The sequence below is a fragment of the Emydura macquarii genome, unplaced genomic scaffold (genome assembly GCF_026122565.2).
Source record: "Emydura macquarii macquarii isolate MOO-44397 ecotype Brisbane River unplaced genomic scaffold, CSIRO-AGI_Emac_v2 contig_2768, whole genome shotgun sequence".
Lineage (NCBI taxonomy): Eukaryota > Metazoa > Chordata > Testudines > Chelidae > Emydura > Emydura macquarii.
This window is the reverse complement of record NW_027132905.1, coordinates 2,039,656-2,063,854: the sequence shown is the minus strand read 5'-3', so window position 1 is coordinate 2,063,854 and position 24,199 is coordinate 2,039,656. Positions and strand designations below refer to the sequence as shown.

Genomic DNA, 24,199 nt, shown 5'->3' with positions numbered 1-24,199 from the left:
TCCCTGCAGCCTTCCTTACGCTGGTCTCCGTCGGGCGCTGGGATTCTAGGGTCCGAGCTGGAGATCAGACGCTTCTTGTGGAATTAATACACGTGACGGTGAGAGGCTGATGGCGCCCAACAAGTATAAAGCAGTGAGGCGCGAGACAAGCCTTCCGCAGAAGAGCACTTGTAGGACTGGTCTCAGTCCGGCTCTTGCTTCTTCCTGTCCCAGGCCCCCATACAGCTCTGCCAACACACCTTCGTCCTGGCTTTCAGCGCTCCTGGTTCTCCGTGCTCCATACAATCTCCTGAGCAGATACTTTCTAATCGTGTAGCAGTTTTCTGATGAGACGAGGTGCCCATTTTCTGTAAGGGCTTTGCAACTCTCCCCACCAAACAGCTCAGGAGAGCAGAGTGATGGTGGAGAGCTCTTCTAGGTCATTCGTGTCCCCTTCTCCATGCATGTATAACTTTGTCGCCCTGGCATTTCCCTCCACCTGCTTTGCGGCGTTGGAAGTGACTCGCTGGGATGCAGCGGTCAGTCCGGGCTGACTGTGCTAATAAGACTTCAGCTTCAGAGCCTCCCTCTTGGAAAGCTCCCTTGGATTTTGGTTTCATCCTCCAAATAAATGGGTTTTAACATTAAAACCGACCCAGGGCTGCCAGTAATTTAGCTCTATCCCATGTGGGGGGGAGCGTCTGCCTGACCACTGGTGATCAGCTCCTGGTTAAAGCAGAAACCCCTCATTGCATAAATACGTTGAATATCCGTGCTGCAGTAAGTTGCACCGTTGGGGCTGTTTGTGCTGGTGACGTGCTACGAAGGCCACGTTGCTTCAACAAGCTTATTTCCATGGGGGGTTCAGGGTGAATTCTCCCAGGCCCAGAGTGGTGGGATGTGATCGGGCCACCCTGAATGTCAGCAGTGCAAGGCTTTTGAATTCCCTGGCGACTCCCCGTGGAGCGTGGGTGAGGTGTAGTCATGTACCCAAAAGCCTCGTGAAATCAGACGCTCTAAAGGCTAACCAAGAGAGCAGGAGATGGGAATCTGAACAGGGCCATTTCTCTGTGGGGCAGCTTGAACCAGGGGGCTAAAAAAACCCAGAATCCCTGTGGTACCTTCCAGAGGCTACCCAGCTGCAGAGCTGAGGGCCGTGCACCAGGCTGGTGGGGGCTGAAAGGGAGAGAGTGCAAATCTCACAGCCAATGGGTTATGGTTCTGCTTTGTCTTCATTACTTAGGATGAACTCATTAGAAAATGATTTGGCATAATGATCGTTCCAAGCGCTTGTGATTCAGTGTACTTTGCGAGAGCTGCCAGCGGCTAGGGGGCGGGCTCACTTGGCTTTCTTGGGAGAGTCGGGAATGCTCTCGGTGAGCGGGGTGAGGCTGAGTAGCACGCAGTGCCTCTCGTAGGCCTTGGTTTGCTTGAAGAGCGTGTCCGTTCCGTGCAGGCGGTCCAGCACTCCCAAGACTCCGTAGCACTGATTGAACCTGGCAGCCAAGCAGAAAGGGAACAAAGAGGGTACGGGAGGTCACTGTCTAGAAACAAGGTAGGCCATGCAGGCCTCTTCTTCTCTCGCGTCCCTCCCATATCCTTCATGTCCCCATCAGAGCCATGGCAATCCTACTTCGCTTCCCTCGCTAGCCACGTCTCTCCCAGCCTTTGCTTTGCAGCTTGTGGAGGACTGGCTGGGGTTTAGTCCGAACCTGCCCATACTGCTATATAGTCACCTAGAAAAGGTGTTGAGCAAGGAGCGTTCCCCGTTCCCAAGCCCTGTGGACTGCTTTTGCGGCCATTCCCATCCCGGGAGCAGAAGAGCAGGATTCTACGCCCGATGGCCACCACTCCAAGATGTACACTAGTTTCTGAGGTCGCAGGAAGACCAGACTTGCCTGTACACACTTACTCAGGGCCATGCCTCTCGCTAAGGAAGCTATGAGCTGGTTCTATGGCATTGCTCAGTGCCTGCCATCGGCCCTGATGTCCCTGGTGATTCATGCTCCTGGCCTACAAACATAAGCGTCTGGCAGAGATGGGGATAATGAGTGCTGGCCGGCACTTCAGATATCACCCCGTCCCTAGGCTGGGGCTGAACTGTCATCCCCAATCCTGCACGAAAAGGGGAAGCCAAGTTCAGGAGGCGATGCTAGACAGACAGCACGGTCAGTGAACTGAGCACGGCCCTAGGAACCAGGTCCTCCTCGGGACTCTACCTGCCAGCCTGACACGGCTTTGCTGTGCCACCACGGGCAAAGCACTTAGCCTTTGTAAAAAGGTGCTATGCTTCACTTCCACGGAGGAGTTTTGACTATCTGACCAGGCGTGGCCTGGCTCCTGTTGTAACACTGGCTTTTCAGTCGTGGGGACGTCTCTGCATTTTCCATTGCTGTCTTGGACAGAGCAGGAATTCAGCAGCCAGGACGATGCCCTGGGTCACTGCTGGGAAGGCCCAGGCTATGCCTGCTTCTCTAGACCCTGCCCGTTTATTTCCTTCGTCTAATCTGCCCAAGACACCTGAGCTCAGGCTCAATCTTTCATTTCCTGCCAGTTTTCCTGCTCAGCTGACCACGAAACAGAAAGGAAAAGCTCAATGATTTGGCTGAAGGGTGCATGGTAGGGCAGCGGCTGAGCTGAGCTAAAAGCAGGAGCTGCCTGAGGTCCAGTCCTCTGCTCGGATCTCTCGGTGCCTCCTGCTTTACGAAGGGTGAGGCGGCTAGAAGGATTCAAGCTGCCAGCTGAACTAGACTGAGGCGGTGGGGCAGACGGAGTGCTGGAGGAGTAGAGAGATGGACCAGTAGTCACATGAGCCTCCGCTCTTCACAAGTGGGCTACATCCCGTCCCGTCCCGCCCGTTGAGGGGGTGATCCAGTCCCCAGAGCACAGGGCGTGGGGCAGCGGTACGGATCGGGTGCCGTGGCCTTACCTGAGGTGGTGGAAGTCGTGGAATTCCGGCGAGGGGAGGAAGGGCAGGTGGTAGCCGCAGTGCGAGATGGATGTAGCCAGAATAGCTAGGCAGAGCCACACCATGATGGAAGCAACGTGGGAGCCCAGGATTATCGGACCCACCAGCACGGGCAACATGTTGGAAAGCTGGAATTCAGACACGCCCTGCCTCGTTAGCATGCACACCCCAGGTGTCCCCGCTCCTTGCTTGTATTACAGGGGCGCCTAGACCCCGGGGCTGCTGGGGCTGGCCTTGACACATGGTTTTAGTGGAACAGGGGGAGCGGAGCGCCTTGTGGAGGCGTAATATTAAGTTCGCTAATGCTGCTGTGGGAGACGCGTTGAAGAGTCACCGGGAATGGTCTGCCAATGCCCCAGAGAGACTGAGATACAAGAGAGCCAACTCCCACTGTAACCCAAGCTGCTTTAACATCTCAATCCCTCTCGTGGGTTTAGCTGCTCACTCCCTGAGACCTGTGCCTGGCTGGGACAGCCAGTGCCAAAGCAGCCCAGCTGTGGCCGCCTGAACCTTCCCTACTTGCTGCCCTGACATCTCCCACCATGCTCCAGGAGGCCCCATTCCATCCCGCTCAAAACGGCTGGAGGCCCTTGTTCCCCAAGTTTGGCTGATGGTAGATCGACCCTGCTGTGTCTTGCAGTCCCAGAGCAAAGGGCCACGTGACACTTCTACTCAGAAGCTGCTTGGAGACCCCACAAACCCAAGCTTCGCCTCCCAAAAGGAAGTTTCTGAAGTGCAGCTGCTCTCCTCCCTTACCACGTTCTCCCCCCCCCCCCCCCACTGGAAATGGATTGGGTTTACACTATGGGCAGTGACCCCGGGAGTTCCCACTTACCCCATGTTCGACTGGATGAGCATAGAGGGAGACAACACCAACAGGGGCTGTCCATTCATGGTGCTGCTTGTGTATGCTCTTGTACAGAAGTGGGTGATGAACAAGCCTGTACAGAGAGAACCAGAATCGAGTCTTCCTTTCACATCCAATAAACCCGCAGATCAATCCTCCATACTTTTCTCATGTGTAGGTTTTAAATTGTAGACCAGGGCTAGAAGTCAGGACTCCTGAGTTTTTTCCTGCTCTGCCCTGACTCATTAACTATCTGGAGGATGGGGTGGATTGTGCCCTCAGCAAGTTTGCAGATGACACTAATGGGGGGAGTGGTTGGTAGGCTACAGAGTGACCTAGACAAATTGGAGGATTGGGCCAAAAGAAATCTGATGAGGTTCAACAAGGACAAGCACAGAGTCCTGCACTTAGGATGGAAGAATCCCATGCACTGCTACAGACTGGGGACCGACTGGCTAGGCAGCAGTTCTGCAGAAAAGGACCTGGGGGTTACAGTGGCCAAGAAGCTGGATATGAGTCAGCAGTGTGCCCTGGTTGCCAAGAAGGCCAATGGCATATTGGGCTGCATGAGTAGGAGCATTGCCAGCAGATCGAGGGAAGTGATTATTCCCCTCTATTTGGCCCTGGTGAGGCAACATTTGCAGTATTGTGTCCAGTTTGTGGTCCCCCATTACAGAAAGGATGTGGACAAATTAGAAAGAGTCCAGGGGAGGGCAACAAAAATGATTAGGGGGCTGAAGCACCTGACTTATGAGAGAGGCTGAGGGAACTAGGCTTCTTTAGTCTGCAGGAGAAGAGTGAGGGGGAACTTAATAGCAGTCTTCAACTACCTGAAAGGAGTTCCAGGGGGGATAGAGCTAGGCTGTTCTCACTGGTGGCAGATGACAGAACAAGGAGCAACAGTCTCAAGTTGCAGTGGGGGAGGTCTAGGTTGGATATTAGGAAAAACTTCTTCACTAGGAGGGTAGTGAAGCACTGGAATGGGTTACCTAGGGAGATGGTGCAATCTCCATCCTTAGAGGTTTTTAAGGCCTGGTTTGACAAAGCCCTGGCTGGGATGATTTAGTTGGGGTTGGTCCTGTTTTGAGCAGGGGGTTGGACTAGATGACCTTTTAAGGTCCCTTCCAACTCTAATCCTCTATGATTCTGTGTCCTTGGGCAATTCACTTGGCCTGTATATATTCCCACAATTGCTTTCTTTGCTGTTGAACTCTCTCTTTTTATGAGGTAGGTTTTTTTCTTTGACTTTACTCTGCATCTGTTTTTTGTGCAGTGGTAGTGCTCAAGGGGTCTGGAGCGGCGGGAGTTTGTGCCACTGTACAAATGTATAAGAGATCATGGTTTTCACCCAGTCTGCTCTCTCGGTAGATTTTCTTTGGAGGGTGTATAGTTCCTCCTATGGGCAATAACCTGGCTACTGCAGTGCTTTAGATTATAGCTTATGAATAAAACCAACTTGTCTTTCCTCCCTTGGCCTGTCGGCCGGTTAGTCTCAATCCTATCGCTTTCATCATCTCTGGTTCAACGCAGCCACGGGTAGCATTACACCTCCAGGAGCTTGGAAGGGAAAGGCAGGTGCCACTGATTGGCCACGGTCAGTGGGAGTGTTTTGCTGGGGGTACTGTCAGAAGGAAGGACAGAGCTGTTCACATTTCCTAGGGAAATTACAGGAGGAAGAAACTGCCCCGGGACAGTCTAGTTTCTCAGGTCAGTTTTCTTGCCCAGCTCACCGGTGTGAATAGTAGAAGAGAATTTCCTCCAACAGGATAAAAATGCACAGCTCCATGAGGAACCAGTGGAAGGTGGGGAGTTCCTGTCTGCAGGGGTGTCCTCGCCACTTCATGATAAGGAGCATGAGCATCATCATGGGGAGGGAAATGAAAACCTGATTATACAGCACGGTGTAAACAGCCTGCCGCAGTTTCGCTGTGTCCACCTGCAAGAGAGGGGAGGGGAGATGAGAACTCGGAAGGCTAAAGGTGGAGCCCCGCAGCTCTGGGCTGCAGGGAGGGAGCCTTTCCAGGACTAGGGGCTTTGATGTTGGTAAGTTTGGACCAAGTTTCACAAGTAGACAAATGAACAAGGAGCTGCTCCACTCACTGTTCAGGGCTCTCATTCTTTGTGTCACTAACTGGCAGTCTGGGGCCCGGTCCTGCTGCAGGCATGGCACAGATCTGAAGGTGAGGGGCAAGAATTGGGACTGACGGAAACAGGCCCTCCGTCCCCCGCAGTGAATCAGCCTTTGCTGTCTGAGCAGGGTGCCTTCCCTCTTCCAGCCTGAGCAGCTCCAGGACTGGCATTCAGTGAGGCAGGAGTTATTTGCACTGCTCCTGTGCTTTATGGCTCTGCACTATTAGTTAAATGCTTTGTCTTCACTGCAAAACGGGCGGGGGGCAGTTTATAGCGGGTCAGTGACTGCCCTATACCAACTCGCCTTCTGGCAGTGGCAGCTGCTGACTCTTGTCTCCGAGCACAGACGTCAGGTGTGTTGCTCCACCTTGCTTAGAGCAGGAGCAATAAAAAAAAAAAAAGCCAGCTGCCCTTCTCAGGATCGATGCATGCCCAGTTAAACTGTCTCCCTCTCGCTTTCCCCATGACTTGCTCTCCTGGGCCAAACAGCTGCACGCCTGTGGCCAAAACTTTCCTTTCTATAATTTTAATCTTTAATAAAAGACTGTGGTGTGCAGCAACTGGATGTCAGCGGTCCGGGACACAAGTCCAGCGGTGGTGTCCCAGGAATACTTCTCAGCTCGCCTCCACAAAAGCTGCAACATTCTTCAGCCTGCAGCCCTGGGCCTCTAGGAAAGGGGTTGAATCCTTCCCTGCTGCTAGAGGTGATTGCTCTGCTGGTCAGTGGGGGCAGGGCCGTGTGCGTGGTGTGGTGATGCAGCTCCATCACTGCAAATGGTGTTAAAGTGCTGCTGTGCTGCGCTCCAGCAAGTGAAATGAGGGTGACACAACTCCTTAGCCCACGCAGGTATGAAGAAACCTTCAACCTGTCATACAAATAGCAGCCTCCTGCTGTCTGCCTGGGTCTGAGACTGTCCCCAGAGCTGAAACTTGGCCCCTTTACCAACCTGGGCCGGTAGCATGGACCTCTGACGACATCAGCTGCTCCGCAGTGACATTTAATGAAATCGACTCAGGCTGCGGTGCTTACGGGCCTGTTTGCACATAGTGAAAAACCCTGGGCCGTTAGTGCACCCGCTCGTTGTCAGTGGGAGGGGGAAAGGGAGTTATTTACCTGTGGGCTGCGCTTACATTTTATGTCACCACGGGGTAGGGGAAAAAACCTAGCCTAGCAATGTGGATAAAAGCCCCTAGCCTAGAACTGGCTTAGCTCAGCTCATGCCGGGGGGGAGGGGGAGGTAGTGCAGGCCAATAGAGCTGTGTTGCCCTGGGCTCTGTCGTGTAGCCCTAGCCTGCAGCTGTGTCTATTCTATGGAGACTGTAGTGGTGTAGCTACCCCAGCATCACCCCATAGGCTAACCGCAGCCCCTGCTGCGGGGAGAGGTTGTGCGGAGGATGTAGGAACACAGCCCGGCCAAACGAGGGTAGCTATGTGGACAGAGGCGTTCTTCCTTCACTGAGTTGTGGCAGCCGTGGGGGGGGGGGGGGAGGATGTTCCACACCTGTGACTGCTGCAGCTATGCTGCCTTGAGTTCACACGCCCGAGTACTGGAGCTATGTGCCCTAACCCCCTGTCCCACTCGCAGGGGAGGTGGGAGGTCCAGGCCCCAGTCCCACTGGTCCAATCACTTCCCTTATTTATCCAGAGCACAACAGGTGCCCATGGCCGAGGCCAGGCTTAGCCCCACCTTCCTCTCGTTAGCCTCTCCCAGGGGCTAGGTTAGGCAGGCAGCCCCCTTCCTAGGTGCTGACGCTTGTGGATCACAGGCTCAGGGGCATCTATCCAGAGGGCATGGGGACAGGTGGTTAGGCACCTGACTCAGGCTGGGGGAGTCGCACTGACGTTCTCTGCACGTAGGTATTGTTACTGCCAGCTTCTAACTCCTTGGGGGCATTCAGGCCTAAATGACTTGCCAAAGACAGCCTGTGTCAGAGCTGGGACCTGATGCCCAAGCCATCGCCCTGACCACAGGAGCATCCTTCCCCGCTGCGTTTTCATGCCCTGTCGAATCTGATTCTACTGCGCAAGCCCCTCCAGGGCAGAGCGTGAGGTGGGGGGAAAGGTACTGACAGCTCTGCCCCCCCCCCCCCGCACCCCTCTTACTCAATGCAGGAGGCATTCAACCAGCCTCCCCACCCCCGGCACCTTGAGAAATACCTACAGGGTCGTTTTTGCCCAACTGAATTCGGTAACGGGTAATGAAATTTGGCTTTCCGGTCACGTCTGCCACCATCAGGAGTCCATTGAAGCACCAGTAAACCAGGGTTGGAACCACGGCTGTGCCTGTGGCAGAGGAAGGGTGGGGGGGGGAGACCGATGAACAAGAAGGAGCCTTCATAGCTCGAATGATTTATATTACAGTGGTGGCCAGGGGACCCGATCAGGGCCTTGCGCTAGGCACTGTACAGAAATGAGAGTCAGTCTCTGTCCTGAAGAGCTTACGCTCTAAGACACTGAATGAGACCGAAGGGGAGAAGCGAGGGGCATGGGGATGAGATCACAATAATGCAAACATCTTCACAGGCAGAATCTGGCTTCCCTGCAGCCGCCCTTTGTCACTCAAAGCAACTCACCTAGCAGGAAAATTGACCATTCATTTCCTCCAAGCAGATGGTGCGTTCTCTCCCACTGTGCCTGCCAGAAATCGCCCGAAGCCCCCCAGAACTTCTGCAAGTGCCTGGGGAGAAGCGTCCAAGAATTACCCGCGGTGTTTAGCTTTCCATTACAAAAAAATCACATACGGCTCATCTCCCCACCCCGTGAAATGGCGCGTCTCCAGCTAGCAGGGCTGAGCGCTCTTACCAGGTGACGGAGTTCCTGAAGGCAGCAAACATGAGCCCTCCAGTGCCCAGTATGAAGGCAGTTGTCTTCACCGAGTCCCAGAGCTTCCCCTGCTAAGAGCAGGAAAGAGAAGCGATTACACCTTTGCTAGGCCGTGGACGAGCCCTTGTTTTAAGTAACAGGAGCGAATCCAGTCCCTGCATCCCTTGTTTTCTGGTGCCAGCACTCTACAGAACAGAGCTGAGCAAAGTTGTTTGGCAATATTTCTTTTATCCACCCTATCAACAGATCCTAGGCGTGTCAGGCTGAGCTTGTCTCTGATTATATGGTACAGTACGTGTCTGTATGGTAAAAGATAGTAATCTGTCTGCAATTTCCTCCCTTCTCTTCTGTAGTAGGTTATTACGATGAACAGATAAAATAGGTCACACCAGCCACAGATTCAGTGTGCTTGTGTAATTCAATAATTCTGGTTGCCGTGCTCATCTTTTCTCAGCAATGTCATGGGACAGGCACCAACAAGAGAAGCTTAATCCCTTACAAGAGGATGAACGCAGATGTGTGGTGTAAGGTAACGCAGCCCGGAGCCCTCCCCCTTCCTCAGCAGACTTCAGTGCTGTGCTGGTGGCTGTCTCTCCAACATGAGTAGAGACCATCCTCCTCTCTAACGCCCCCGCTCCAGAACGCTTAGACAATGTCTGTCTGCAGCTAGACAGAATTGAGTTAATTTGTACAGAAGACTCCAAGTGGAGAGCGGCGCTGGCCCTTTTCAACCCAGTAAAAGTTTGAGGCCTTGTAGCTGATTCAGCTGGGAGTGGAAACTGGTGATGGCACCTGGCTTCTTCTTTGTTTGTTTGTTCTCAAGGAATGGCTAGAGTCCGGCTTCTATGCACACAGGAGGCACCAGAAGCTGTTCCTTTGCTTACAGGCCTCAGCTTCTCTCAGCCAACACGCCTGACCCAGAGCCGTTCTCTAGGCTTCTCCCAGCCCCACATCACGGTTGACTTTCTTGCTGTCTGCCTTGCTCTCAGGCTGTGTCTATGCCATCATTTATGTCAGCAAAACTGATGTTGCTCTAGGATGTGAATATACGTAAGTTACACCACCGTAAGCACTAGTGGGTGCTGCTCACGGAGGTGGTTTCTTTATGTCGACAGGAGAGCTCTCTCCCGTCAGCAGAGAGTGTCTTCACCAGACGTGTAGTGTACGTGTAGACATGGCCTGGTTGGTGCTAATTGGTGGGCAGACTCCATTATGCCTGCGGGGGGCTTAGCTGTCTCTTGTGCTGTAACTTAAATGAAGGGGGTATTCACACCCATCAGTTTCAATGAGGTTTTAACTAACCCATAGCAAGGTTTAATGTCGCTTGTAACAGTATCAATCAGCATGTTGTCCGTGACTTGGGAGAAGACCCTTTAAAGGAAGTACTGCTGTGAGTTTTCAAAATTTCAGACCCCTACAATCACAGATCAATGCACTTGGCGCTCAGCACTAACCCTATATTGTCCTTAACTACAGCACAGCAGAGGTTGGTGGAACAGGCACGGTTTGGATCTGGGTCAGGTTTACTCGAGGTGGCGGGTTTGAGTTAACTGGGTCAGACTCTGATCTCTCATCACGGTGCTTCCACACCCAACATATGCTGGCGTGAGAGCAGAATCGGGCCCCCGAGTTCAGTGCGTGATGAGTAGGGGCTGGAGCATTGCCCCAGCCTAGGTAAATACGACACATGCTTTAGAAGGTGGCTATGGTACCCAGTCTCAGATTTAGAGCATTCTAACGTGATGCTACTCTGGCTCCTTGCAGACAAAAGATGGGATCTGCACAACATGTGGCTGAAAAAACTCTGCTGAAGCCAACCTCCTCGAGGGAGCTGAACCTGGGCCGTGCAGGTTTCCAGGCAGACACAACAGCCCTCCCGTGTGCCTTCCAGCCACTGATCTTAAACAGTTCCCTACTGTAACGTCTAACGCCTCACAAAACCCACTCAAGTAATTGCCCATTTTAGGGGTGAGGCATAGAAAGTGTAAGGGGCTTGCCGAGGCTACAGGGCAAGCCAGGGACCGGTCCCCACCCGTAACCTTTCTTGCACAACTCCCAGTCCTGGCTTCAATGCCTCTCAGAAATTCATCTCTCTGTACAGCTGTATTGCAAGGCTCTGTTGACTAGACACTGCCTTGTTTAATTGCTGCACCTTTATCACAGGAACCAGCAATTACATTTAACAGAAATACCGCACCCTACATCTACATCAGCTGCAGAATTTGTAAAGCTCATTGTGGGAAAGATTTCTTTGTACATGTAGTCCATTTCCCGGCCAGCATCATCTAGTCCTCCTTCCCTCTGTTAAATTCTCTAGTGCTTTACCCTGTCCCCTGGTCCCTGACTCAAACCATGGGAGGAGACTACTCAGTTAGTCAGCATCCACAAGAGCCACTCAGAAAGCTCCCCAGCACCCAGCCTTCGAAAGCCACCATATAACATTTCAGTTGAGACGTCCTCTTTGAGGCTTTACCTGCTTCTGCTGTTCGCCCGTCGTGGAATATGCAGTATCTCCCTTCATCTGAAATAATTAATGATGTGAGTGAACAGCGAACTGAAAAGAAAAAGGGGAGAGGATGGGAAAACAGCCCCAAAGGAAATTTGCATATGATCTGATACGGCGCCCTCCTACTGGCCCAGCTGGTCTGGAACGTGCTGTGTTCCCAGGCCTTCAGGGAGTGCCCGAGCGAAGCCCTCTGGCCGCTGTGAGATGTGCAGCCTCATACTGTGAAGCCATGATGTTAAAGGAAAATAAAACAAAAAAAATCTGCTACAGCAGAGTAAGGCTCTGGGGCAAGGGCTTAGATCACGCTGCACCCTTAAATTACAGCACCCAAGGGCTTGTGCACCAGATACTGGTAACGGGATAAGGGAGCCGCTTCACCCTGAGTCACTGCGTCAGATCCAGCCCAGTGGGGAACGGCTGAAAACGGTTACCCTCTGCTGGCTTCTCAACTACCAGCCGGGCAGGTGGCAGCATCCAAACAATCCCCTTTGCCTGTGGTTCTAACCAGCCCCCTTGCTGACAGGCTCAGCAGCGAGGCCAAGGACAGGACAGACCCCGGAGATACTAGCTCACGCTCCTAGCGGTCGGGTGAGGCACTGTACTTCCGGTGCATGTGCAGTGCCTAGTGCAGGGCTAACCTGGGGATTTTTCCTTTCCTGGACTGTCAACTTTTCCCAGCAACAAATTTATTAAAAAAAAAAAATGTTCCTTAGTCACCTCAGCTTCACTGAGTCTTCGTCAGTGTTCAAATAAAGGACACTATCATGCCACCCACATAGAAGCAATGAGCCAGCTCCTACCCTCGGTTGAATCCGTGCCACCCTGGGGCTATTAATGGGATTGCATGGCTGGAGAGAAGGACAGAATGTGACTGATGGTGCTTTTAGCAGTAAGCAATGTACAGCCAAGGCCTTATTCTTTATTCGGTCTTCTGGTGGACCCTTCGTTCCTAACGGTGGCAGAACCCCACTGCAGTCAAGTCTAAGGGAGTTTTGCTGGACCTGCAAGATTAGGGTTTTACTGCACAGTAAACCCTCTAACCGCATTCTCCAAAATACCACCGCACGGCACTAACAGAGAACGAAGCATCATAGCTTTGTCTGTTTACGATGCAAGAACCGCTCCCAGTGAAAAGAACTGTAAAAGGTGCAAAGCAGCCGTTAGTTTGTGTTCAGGTGCCCCGCAGAAGTAAAATATTGAGTACAAAGGGTTCTGTAGAACTCCTCAACTTGGTGCATTCTTTCCCAGATCTGGCCATCCAGTTCCCATTAGCATAAGCTGGAGCAATGCCCAGACCCCAGAGACCTGCAGAGAGAGCTCTTAAAAGGGGATTTCAGGTGGAACGTTCCATGACACACTGCCTCCTTCATGGTAGGAGCAGACAGGCTCTGAGATATGAAGCACAAAGTGCTGACAAAATAAATAATGCAAAAGGGGGTGGTGCCTTACCTTTCTGATGCTAATAGTCCCACGGGTGGGAGCAGCTTTTGTCGAGTTTCCGAGTCAAGGGGGACACTGTCAACAAACACAAAAATCAGCCCATTGGCTTGGTGACAACATTGCAGCTTTGAAACTGGAAAATTTTAATGCCTTTTTTTCCTGCACCTTAAAGTTTGTTAGTATTCAGCTTATAGTCCAAAATCAGCCCCACGCCGCTGCGTGGGTTTCTGCTTACTGATGGGTAAAAAGGGAAGGGCTGAGTCTCAGATCTGTGAAGTGCCCACAGCGCCCTATGACTTCGGGGCAAGCTACAGGGGCTCAGCGTGCTGAAATCTGGCCCTAAAAGACTTGGCCAGTGACTGTGGTGGGGCTGGCACCGGTAGCCAGCAATTCTAACTCTCGGATTCTTATTTTGAACACGTGCAATCTGTGTTCTGCATTGAGAAACAGCCTTGTTAAAAATCAGAATTGCAAAATGATTGAGCCAGTGCTGACTCCCTCATCCAAACGAGCGAGTGTAAGAAGCATCCTAAGATGCTGCTGTTTAGACTTTAAACTGGTGTCTTCATCCCATATGCCATCCTCTTCCTCAAACGCCCCACTGCCTTCACGGTCAGAATGCTCTATTCTTTCCAGTCTGTAAAATCTGCCCCGTGCCTTGTTTCCAGTTTGCTAGTTAGTTAGAACCCTTCTGAAAAAAGCCAGTGGATTTTGATGCCAATGTTGCTGATAAACACACTAAATGGTTGGTGCCTGAGACTACGAAGCAGAAAGGTCCTGCTGGCTGGCGAATAAGGGTAACTACCTTGCTTGTAGGATAAAATTATCTTTTATCTTATTTTGCAACAAGCCCTTTGCCCACTGTTACACTCCACCCCAATACAACCCCATTATCTCTGAGATGTTATCTGTGCAGCTGCATGCACTGTCCTTAGCGAAACAGCTTGCACATGAAGTAGCTTTTGCTTAAATAAACAGTTTATTTTGGAGAGCCTTCACTTCATCTCGGTGTTGTTTGCACAAGAAAATAGTCACAAGCCAGCCCCTTTTGAGATCGCTACACTGTGAAATACATCATAACTGAAACGGTTCTACTAGGGCAGTGTAGCATTAGTATTATCTCAATGGCCTTTTGTGAGTGAGTGGGTTCGCTCCCATGCACGGCTACAGACTGGGGACCGACAAGCGAGGCAGCAGTTCTGCAGAAAAGGACCTGGGGTTACAGTGGATAAGAAGCTGGATATGAGTCAGCAGTGTGCCCTGGTTGCCAAGAAGGCTAATAGCATATTGGGCTGCATTAGTAGGAGCATTGCCAGCAGGTCACGGGAAGTGATTATTCCCTCTATTTGGCACTGGTGAGGCCACATTTTGAGTATTGTGTCCAGTTTTGGGCCCCCCCACTACAAAAAGGATGTGGACAAGTTGGAGAGAGTCCAGCGGAGGGCAACAAAAATGATTAGGGGGCTGGAGCACAGGACTTATGAGGAGAGGCTGAGGGAACTAGGCTTGTTTAGTCTGCAGAAGAGACGAACGAGGAGGGATTTAATAGCAGCCTTTAACTACCTGAAAGGGGGTTCCAGGGAGGATGGGGCTAGGCTGTTCTCGGTGGTGGCAGATGACAGAACAAGGAGCAATGGTCTCAGATTGCAGGGGGGGAGGTCTAGGTTGGACATTAGGAAAAGGTTTTTCCCTAGGAGGGTGGTGAAGCACTGGAATGGGTTACCTAGGGAGGTGGTACAATCTCCATCTTTAGAGGTTTTTAAGCTGTGGCTTGACAAAGCCCTGGCATGGATTATTTAGCTGAGGTTAGTCCTGCTTTGAGCGGGGGTTGGACTAGATACCTCCTGAGGTCCCGTCCAACTCTACTATTCTATGAATGCCCAGGTGCTATGGGGATGGGCAATGTTATACGGGTCTAGATAGATGGGTTGAGCCTAACTGCTCCGACCTGACACAGAACAGCCTGCTAGAGGCTGGTGTTCCAGAAACAGGCTTCTATACTGACACCGTGGTTCAAATCCCACTGGAACGCTGCCTCCGCTAAGACAGACAGCTGGGAAGTTTGCAAGTTGGTTTTGAGGTCTTAGGAGCAGGCAGCAGGTTTGCCCAATGCCATTTCATCTCTTGGGCTTTGGGAGGAACTGTTAAAATAACCATCAGGATTCCTCACGGCTGGCTCCCTCCTTGCACTGTAAAGTCATCAACTTACACACTCCTCTTTGAATTAGGAGCATCATGCCACCGATTGCAAACACTACACTGACAGTAAAAAAAGCCAAATTTAGCTGCATCCTGTTCTGCTCCCAGCACCACACTACATAGAAATTTTGCTGTGGTGGCCCAGGATGCGTCTATTAAACATGACAGATACCACAGGGCTGGGGTTATTCCAGTAAGCAAAGAATTGCTGACACCACTGAACACTGAATTTACACTGGCATATAAACCAGGCAGTAGGCAATCAAACAAACTTTACACCTCTCAGCTGGCTGCAGCCATGGCCGAGGCTGACATGAAATGAAACTTCTGGACCTGAGGCTGGTTACAAAAGACAAATTCTCCTTTTAAAGTGGTTTAACAAAGCATTTCTTATTAAAACAAGCCAATCCCAGCCAGCAGCACCAAGGCCTCAACCCCTGAAGTAAAATTCTGGCATATCCATGTCTACTGCTCACTCAGGCTGAATAATTATTCTTGCACCATGGCTCTGGATTTCTACAACAGCCATTTACAGACCAGCAAGTCCCTTGTCACAGAATTTACCGTTCCAGCCACTGAAAAAGGCCCATATGTCCTGTTATGTACTATACGTGGCAGTAGAGTGTTAGAAAATAGGAGGGTGCACTTCTTTCCACGCACATGCACAGCCTGTAGCATTTCCTGGCCTGGGATTTCAGCAGGTGTTTTGGAGTCAGAATCAAGTGCTTGGCTTTTCCTTCTAGTCTGCACTTTTTAGGTTCTCATTTCGTACCATCGCTGGGATAGCTGAGTGCCTCATCGAATCCCCTACGGCTCTTCTCACAAACATCTCGGTAGCAGACAAGGGGGGGGGGAGGGGGGGGTGTATCCCCCACCCTATTGCAAGGGACAAGGCAGGATAGTTCCTCCTCCCCCCAAGATAAACGTCCAAGGGTCACCTAGACTCAGCGTTGCAGTTCAAGGGACCAGGCCTGCTCCCCAGCTTACGCATGCCACAAGCAGCGAAGGGCAGCTGCACTCAGTCAGCTGGGCTCACCAGATATGTTTGCAGCGTTGGTTAGGCAAATGCAAACCCAGCGCAGTGAAACCCACAGTGACCTCAAGACAAATGTGCTGCACAGTTCCTGAGCTCAGCACAGTGCACAGCGAAGGCATCTAGCCCCCTCCAGCACTGGCTAGCTTTCGCCCCACTCCTGACACACAATTTTGGTCCGGGCGTCAGCCGCCACTGGCCAGCCCAGCCACAGCAAAAAGCATCCCCGAGGGGGGAGCTTCCATGAAACACTTTTTAGTTGACTGCTAATAATGCCTATGTTCGTGATGGTGTTAGCGAGCAGCCCGTTGTCGACGTGACAGCCTGGACAGCAGCGGGGAACGCTTTGGTAAATTGCTCCGGTGTAGCCAGTGCCAGAGCAATACACCGCTGTCCCCACAGCAGCCGTGCCCATCACAGCTCTCCTCCCAGCTGATCGCTCAGGGCTAGCGTCAGCTGAACCCCAAGACAAGCAATAACTAGGCCTGGCAGTTACTCCGTGTGAGTCAGTAGGAAGGCCATTCCTAGCCCCCAAGTCCCATGACTCTGGATTTGCGCCACCAATACAATCACAGCGATTAAAAGCGAGAGCACATCAGGCTGGCGAGCCAGGCCGGACCAATCTGTTCAGGTGGAAGTGGAAAGAGGCAAAGAAGCATGGGGGAAGGGGGCCGGGGGTGCGCCCCTCACCTCTGTGTGCAACTTACATCCATCCTCTGGAGGGGCGGGTGGGCTGGGGAAATGGAGAAAGTGCATGGCAGGGCGGGGACGCTAGTTCGCATAAGGCAGCATTTATGGGCAACAGGGCGTCAGTCACCGCACTAGCGAAACAAACTTATCCTGCCCCTGCCTTACTACACCTGAGCCTCATTGCTTCCCGGGCACCGACCTCCGCATTGTGCGAGCTGCAGAGCATAAGGGAAATGTTGGGGCACCATTTCCCGGCACTGCAGCCACTCCTGCTGCTGGATGAGGCTGGGGAGGCGAAGGGTGGGTGGGGCTCCCAACCCTGATTTAGCCTGTCTGCTGTTAGTCACCAGATGCCAGCCCAGGGACGGGGCAGTGCCCAGGGAGAGCAAGACAGAACGTCTCCTTCCTCCTCCTTCCGCACTGAGAGAGGGCTGGGGCGTTCCCTGAAGTGGAGAGTTGCTCCTGCATGTTCAGTTCTATGCATTTGATACACGCACATGCTTGTCTAGCTAACCAGAAGCCCCGCCCAGCCGATGGCTCCGCCAAGCTGGCCATTGCAGTCAGGGGACCAGGCGTCTCTAGCCAGTAGCATTTGCTCATTTAAGCCAATAGCCAACCCTCCAGCTGTTGATGCGCCCATCCCTTGGCGGGGCACATGCTGCTGCTTTCTCCAGTAGGTTCTGGGAAATCCCATTTCTAAACTCAAACCAGCTCGTGCCTTTTCTCCCATCCTACCCATGTCACAGCAGAACTGCCCCGAACTGCAGCAGCTTTTATTCTTGCCCAGCCCTGGCCATCGCTGCAGAGCTGACATCGTGCCAGGCAGGCTCTGGATGTCTGACCCACCCAATTGCAATGCCAAGTTTGCATGTGCAGAGAGCGGCCTTGAGCCGCTGGTTTATTGAGGCAGCGAGACCCAGGTGTCAGGAAAGCTGGACTCAGCCCTTCATCTTTGCCGGCAGCTGGCTTGTCATCCCGGTACATCTATGAAACCATCCTGAACAGTGTGAGCTGGGCTCAGGCCTGGCGCGAGGCGCATGGCTCCTGTCAGTGACGATCCATGGCATGTGTAGATGGGGTGGTTTGACGGCCTCCGTCAGAAGGATGCTGTGATGCATCAGTTTGTTCCCCAGATCACCCTTCATGCACCAGCTGGGCATTCAGGAGAGAGCACTGCAGGCGCGTTGCAGGCCTGTCCATCACAGATGCCCGATTCCATGCAGCCGGTCACAAGGAACTAGTGGTTGATGTCCTTTTGCAGAGTGCACCAGGCAGGTCTGGATCATGGTCCCCCGACATTTGTCCTGCTGTACTGGCTCTCACACTGCCCCTTCCTGGTGAGCTGCTTCTGGGGTTTCCATATGGCACCAGTGTGATGTCACCCAGCTGGGGAAGAGCTGGGCAGCCAGAAAACCATGGCAGGCCGGACACTTTTTAAAATTGTATCAGCGCTTTCACTGACACTTTTTCCAAAACTTATTTTATTGCTTTGATTTCCCGCCTCCCCGCAACCGCAAACTTACTGTTACCAGCCTAGGTGCCAACCTGAGGCTCAACACATGCCCTCTTCTACAGTAATTACACTGAGCCTGCCATTCATCCCTCTTTGCCGACACCAGCTGGAGACCCAGCTGCTGCTGGCAGGTGCAGGAGCTGAGAAACAGGGCGCGTCTGTGGCCATGGACTAGCCCCCTAACACAGCACCTTTGGCTTTTTCTTGCCCCTCTCTCCTGAGCCCCCGGCTCTGAATCCTTTTCCCACTGGAATCAGTGCTGGCTGAGCGTCAGCTGCTGGAACAACCAGCTCGCCTGGGAGAAGAGACAACTAGTGTCTGTGCAGCAACAGGCTGCACCTACAGTCCGGCCAGCTCGAGGAACCACAGACCCGAGCAAACACCGGAAAAGGAGCTCAGTAGCTACCCTCTCTAGGGGTAGATGAAGTGCTTCTGGTGCTGCTCACGACATGCAGGCACGGCACAAACAGGATGGTAGACCTGGGCCCGGCTCGGAAGATCCGGGGATATTTGTTCAACATAAATGCGTTCATAAAAAGAATGCCAGGCTGGCCGGCTCCTTTAATGGAGTCACCATCCCCATAGTTACCATCAAGTACTCTAAACTACTGGCTGTGCTCTCTTTGCTCACCTCCTGCTGGTGGCTGCAGCCTAGATGGGGCCCTTGGGTCGCTGGCCAGAGCCCAATCCGGAGCTCAATCATTCCCTGCCTTGCACACTGCTGCTGCGGATCCCTTTATCACAGCTTCAGGCAGAGGAGGGGCGGGGCATGGCTATAAATGAGCAGCTGATTGTCTCCTCCCAGGCACGTCACGTGAAGCCAGCATTAGGTCACGACTGGGGCTGGCAAATGTTTTCGCCCTTTTGCTCAGACAATGTAAAGACTCTGTGTGTTGCTCTAAAAGCGACATCCTTTCACTTTTGTTTTCATGAATTACACATGAATAAGTTTGTGCTTTATGTGTAAAGCACCCAGCCAGTGCCCTGAGCACAAACAATTAAAACCAGTGCCATTTCATAGGGCAAAAGTGCATTTATTGGGGCCAGGGAGAGCTATTGGGCAACACTGCTGAAACCCTTGGCCCCCATCTTCACTACACGTGTTTAGCCGCATTGCATAAACAGGCCTAGCAAGCAGTGGTTGAAAAGGGCTATAACATGATATTGGTCCTGTCTATGTGGAAAAGATTAAATTATCTTACAATGTGACTGGGGTTCCCTCATGCTTAACAATGGCATTTAGGCACAGTGAAATCTGTAGCGCACGAGAGCATTGGGTAGTGCAGGGGTGGTAAAATATAACTTGTGGCGGGCCACCTTCATTTTTAGCATGCAGGGATGGTCCCAGAAAACGCAATTCAGTCCAGCATGCAGTGTGGCAGTTGATCCAAGCGCTAGGAGAGGTGCTGTCACCCATCACAACTTTCTGGATTTAATACAGGAGGAAGAAGCAGAGACACCTCAACACACTTCCACTCAGCCTTGCCAGGTCTGTAAGGCAAGTAAGCAGCATTTTGGTTAATTGTGGCTAGAGCTGAAGAGAGATCCACAAGTACAAAATGTCCTGTAGTCTGTGGCTAATACCCTGTACCCATAAACACACAAACAGCCTTTTCATCAAGTCATGTTGGGGGAGGAGGGAGGGACAAACACCATTCTCACATTGCCCCCTGGATGGCCGCTTAGTACCTCAGCAACTTGCTGTGATTTTATTTCCACTCAAAGCCGCTGTTACATTTCAATAACATTTTCCCCTGACTGACAAATTCTCCGTGGTGGGGAGGCGGCTATTTCCTCTTTGTTGTTTTCTGTAGCCCCATAGACTCAAGGAGAAGCGATGCATTGCACAAGCCAAACAGAGCACAGGGAATGGAAATATACAGATTGAGGAAAGAGTCACTGAGCTGAGCTTCATTATGACTGGTTCTTGCAGGGGGTGGGTTATCCTGCATGCATGAACAAGTGAGTAAAAGGCCATTGGAATCTCACCAAATTCCACAGACCCTGGTGTTTGCCTTTAGCTGTCACTTAAATAAGAAATCGTTTTTGTATGAATCACTTTCCCAACAGAGGACTGGATGGCACAGGGCGTTGGTAACAGGCAAGATAAGGACTTTTCACCTTCTAAATTGCTAGTTTGAATCCAAATCCAAGTTGACAGCAACTAAAAGCTTCTCCTCTTTCTAGGCTATTTGGTGTCCTATCTGAAATTAGTTGGGTTCCCAGTGGACAGGTGTCCACATCACAAAAAAGCACCATTGCTACTGCTACCCTTGTTGAGAGTCTGGAGGCAAGGAACGAATGGATGCAAGAGCGAACTCTTCTCAGCAATAAAAACTCCTTGATGAGATACCTCAGAAGATTATAAATAACAGTTTCTCACTGTTTTGTAACCTCCACTGCTTGTTTCCCCTGGTGAAAAGTGTGTGTGTTTTGGGGCGGGAGGACAGGGAGACCCAAAGTAGCTTACAAGACAGCATGTAAAACTTTGTAATAGTTCCTCTGATAACAATGGTAAATACTAATGTTAACACTCCATGACTAATGATTAATTTTCTGTAGCCTCAGCTACTTTCCTAGCCCTCCTCCAAGGACATACCTACATCACTTAGTGCTTTAATGGTACTTTTTGAAATTTCTGTGGAGCAAAGGAAGTACTGTAAAGAGGGAGGTGATGGCCTTGCCACTTAGGTTCAAAATGTTCAGTGACATTTATGTCTCATCTAACTCCAGAAGCATATTGTAAGACTTCCACAAACGTTTATCTATTTGAATTGCTGTTACTTAGTTACTGGTGGAAATTGGCAGCAGTAATTGCACCAGTGAAAAACCTTGGACCCATCTAGGAAACTATTTGCACGAAAAGATTGTCTCATGTCCTTGCAATGGTTGAATACATCCACACACTCACTAAAGCTTGTGACGGTTCTCTTTTGGCAGGTTCTCATGGAGGATTCTGTAAGCACCTCTCTCAGTGCCCCGTGCTGGTGCTAGGAGCAGGCACTTATCGGTAACTTCCAAATGCAGGGGAACCGAGTTGTGGGATGGAAAAACTACAAAATGCCTAATCAGTGCAGCTGCAACACTTGTTCCTTCATAGCTACTGGCAACAAACCACATTATTATATAGGGAATGGAAACATACAGACTGAAATGTGTGCAAAGGATCTGCTCCTTGGTGTCGCAATCCACCACTACAATCAATGGGATTCAAGACACTGTACAAACATTGCAAGCTTCAAATGTTCCAAGTGATGGTTTCTTGCAAAGCATTTTCAGTTAGTACAGAGGGGCCCATATTTACTGACCATTACTGGGAAAGACTCCTCTTTCTTCATTCTCTGGGATCCAACACACCTTAAAGAATTGGGGTACTGACTAGAAAGAATATGTATGTATCTTTCCATCAAGCCTGTGGCAATAAAGGGAAGTATGAAATGCTAACACTATATTTACAAAGTGCTGTAAACCTATGTTGCTATACAAATGATTATTAATAATAAAATCTCTCTCTTTCACCAAAGGCTCCAAATTATAGCATACATTGGAGGGAAGGCACTTGTTAAATGCTTAGCATTCAAGGCTTGCTTTCATCCATCGTGTTTTCACAGTGCATGTAATGTATAATTTATGCAATTCAAAGGCTATATGCTGTAGCTGAGAAAGCAAAAAGGGAACAAAAACTACTAATCTGTAAAGATAAGCTTTGAATCCCTAATAATCTCAAAGATCAAGTTCAATAAATCCTGAGTTACGAAAGCTCCATTTCTTTGCGTAAGATAGACACCATGAGAATATGCTGACATGGAAGAGGTCACTTGCTGGAAGCTGATAGTTAAATTAATGACTTTCATATTGCTTGAAGAGTTGTCTGTGTGAATAGTTCAATATTAGGACTGGGATACTGAAATACATCTAACACGTGAAAGGAAACAAGTTCCAGAGACTTGTAAGGCACTGATCTGAGATTCAGTGTGAGGAATGAAACCACCTAACTCTGAATTGTGGGGAGAGAACAGCAGCTGAAGCAGTGCAACAGCTGTCATGTTTTGTAAGAATAGTAGGACTCACAGATCCTGTCCCAAAGGCCTCTGCTCCTTCAGCAAAGTCAGTTGCAGACAGGCAGATACTTTATCTCCTTTAGAAACAGACTCAAGCCTAATCCAATTTAGAGCAGCAAAACGGAGAGCACAGCTTTCAGGAATTCTGCTTTGGCAGCTGGATCTGCATGTGTTAGTAATGTTCCAAGGAACCGTAGTAGGCTTGGTCCTATAGTCTCCAAGGAACCCTGGCAGATAGAGATAGCCTGGCCAGACGGGAGTCCACGTTAGCTACTGGTTGTGCTCAGATCTGGATGAGCTATCCTAGGTCTAGCTCCTAGGGTGATGGGACACAAACCACCAGGCCCTGTTGTTTCTGAGAGAGAGATAGTAGTATCCTAGACAAAGCTTACTGAATTAAGTGTAAGTACCTTAGGAGTCTGTTGTATTAAAAATGCAAATGTTTATATATTATGGTGGGATTATATGTAACTTCCTTACAGGGGAGACATGACTAATGTAAACCCTGGAGAGTGTTATGAGCTTCCCACAACTCGTAAATTAATGGGCCAGACAAGATCGATTTTTCCTTGAAAACACTTGGAGGAGAGGAATGCAAATTACCCACCTGTAGACCCAGCCTTTTGAAGCTGCACCCTGAGGACGGGACTTTGGTCTGCTGATCACCTGTTTCGGGAGGACAAGATCAGAGGTTTAAACCGTATAAAGGAGCACACTCATGGATTCCTGGGGGCGCATGTCCTGTGTTAACAGTGTTATAAACTTGTGCCCACAGAAGAGCCCCTCGCTGGGATGGGGAAACCGATCACCTGCCAGAGCCCTTGTTGGGGGAGGGCAGGCGACCTCTGGAAAGCCGATCACCACGTGTCGATTCCTGTTCTAGTTTGTGTTCAGCGTGACGTTTTCCCCCGAAGAGTAAATGAGGAGCGGCTGCAGGTCTGTCCCGCCAGAGGCCCAGCTCAGCTGACCCTGGCCCTGAGACTCGCTGCCATGAAGTTTTTTCCCCATACAGACACCCGTGGCCTTGCTTGAGAGTTCAGTGTAGACAGGGACCGGCGCAGCCTGGGCAACCCCCGTCGGGGGGAGAGCACGGCAGGTCCGCACCCCTGAGACGGGGGCCTAGTGCAGGCGCCCTTGTGTGGGGCTGTCCCCCCAAGAGGCCCAGCTGATGTCTGTGTTGGGGGGGGGGTGCCCTGTCTCCCCCAGGGACCCCAGCTGGGATCCATGGTAGTGCAAGCACCCACCTGTCATGACCCCCCCAGCCCAAAGCCATTGGTTTGCCCTCCCCACACAGGAGTTGCCCCCCCCCAGCCGAGGCCGTGGGCTCGCCCACCCCACACAGGAGTTGCCCCCCACCAGCCAAGGCCATGGGCTCGCCCACCCCACACAGGATTGGTTTGCCCCCCCACCAGCCGAGGCCATGGGCTCGCCCACCCCACACAGGAGTTGCCCCCCCCCACCAGCCGAGGCCATGGGCTCGCCCACCCCACACAGGAGTTGCCCCCCCACCAGCCGAGGCCATGGGCTCGCCCACCCCACAGGAGTTGCCCCCCCCCGCCGAGGTCATGGGCTCGCCCACCCCACACAGGAGCCGCCCCCCCCCACCAGCCGAGGCCATGGGCTCGCCCACCCCCCAGGAGTTGCCCCCAGCCGAAGTCATGGGCTCGCCCACCCCCCACAGGAGCTGCTGCCCCCCCCTCCCGCCGAGCCCATGGGTCGGCCCGCCCGCCCGCCGGCGGAGCGCCGAGCAGGGGCTCCGGATAAGCCCAGCGGCAGAAGCTGCTATCGCAGGTTTGACTAGCGCGGCGACGTATCTTCCTTGCACATGCGCACTTGTCTTCGGGTAACGAGGCAACGCAGATCAAGACTCCAGGCGGCCTTGCGCGGTGCACGCGCACTCCCGCGCCCTGACCGACCGAGGCAGCCTACCAACTGCGGCGGCGCCGCCGCAGGAATGACTTCACGAGACGCTTGCGTCAGCATTGGAACGAGTCTGCGCACGCGCAGTC

The 24,199-nt window shown here is 51.8% G+C and overlaps 1 protein-coding gene across 6 annotated transcripts; it reads right to left on the bottom strand.

Annotated features, from left to right (window-relative positions):
• Positions 1–118: 118 nt before the first annotated feature.
• Positions 119–24,198, bottom strand: FAXDC2 (fatty acid hydroxylase domain containing 2). Of its 6 annotated transcripts, none has more exons than XM_067566286.1 (12): positions 24,120–24,198; positions 22,798–22,856; positions 18,761–19,620; positions 12,704–12,769; positions 11,222–11,269; positions 8,728–8,819; positions 8,499–8,602; positions 8,087–8,208; positions 5,525–5,730; positions 3,783–3,888; positions 2,909–3,075; positions 119–1,475 (listed from the first exon to the last, which is right to left on the bottom strand). In XM_067566286.1, exons 5-12 carry the CDS (start codon positions 11,267–11,269, stop codon positions 1,319–1,321), a joined length of 1,002 nt encoding a protein of 333 aa, XP_067422387.1. In that variant the 5' UTR covers positions 12,704–12,769; positions 18,761–19,620; positions 22,798–22,856; positions 24,120–24,198; the 3' UTR covers positions 119–1,318. The 6 variants fall into 6 exon arrangements, with proteins under 6 accessions (XP_067422387.1, XP_067422385.1, XP_067422386.1 ...); XM_067566284.1 differs by lacking the exon at positions 24,120–24,198 and adding an exon at positions 24,024–24,094; XM_067566285.1 differs by lacking the exon at positions 24,120–24,198 and adding an exon at positions 23,000–23,376.
• Position 24,199: the final 1 nt, after the last annotated feature.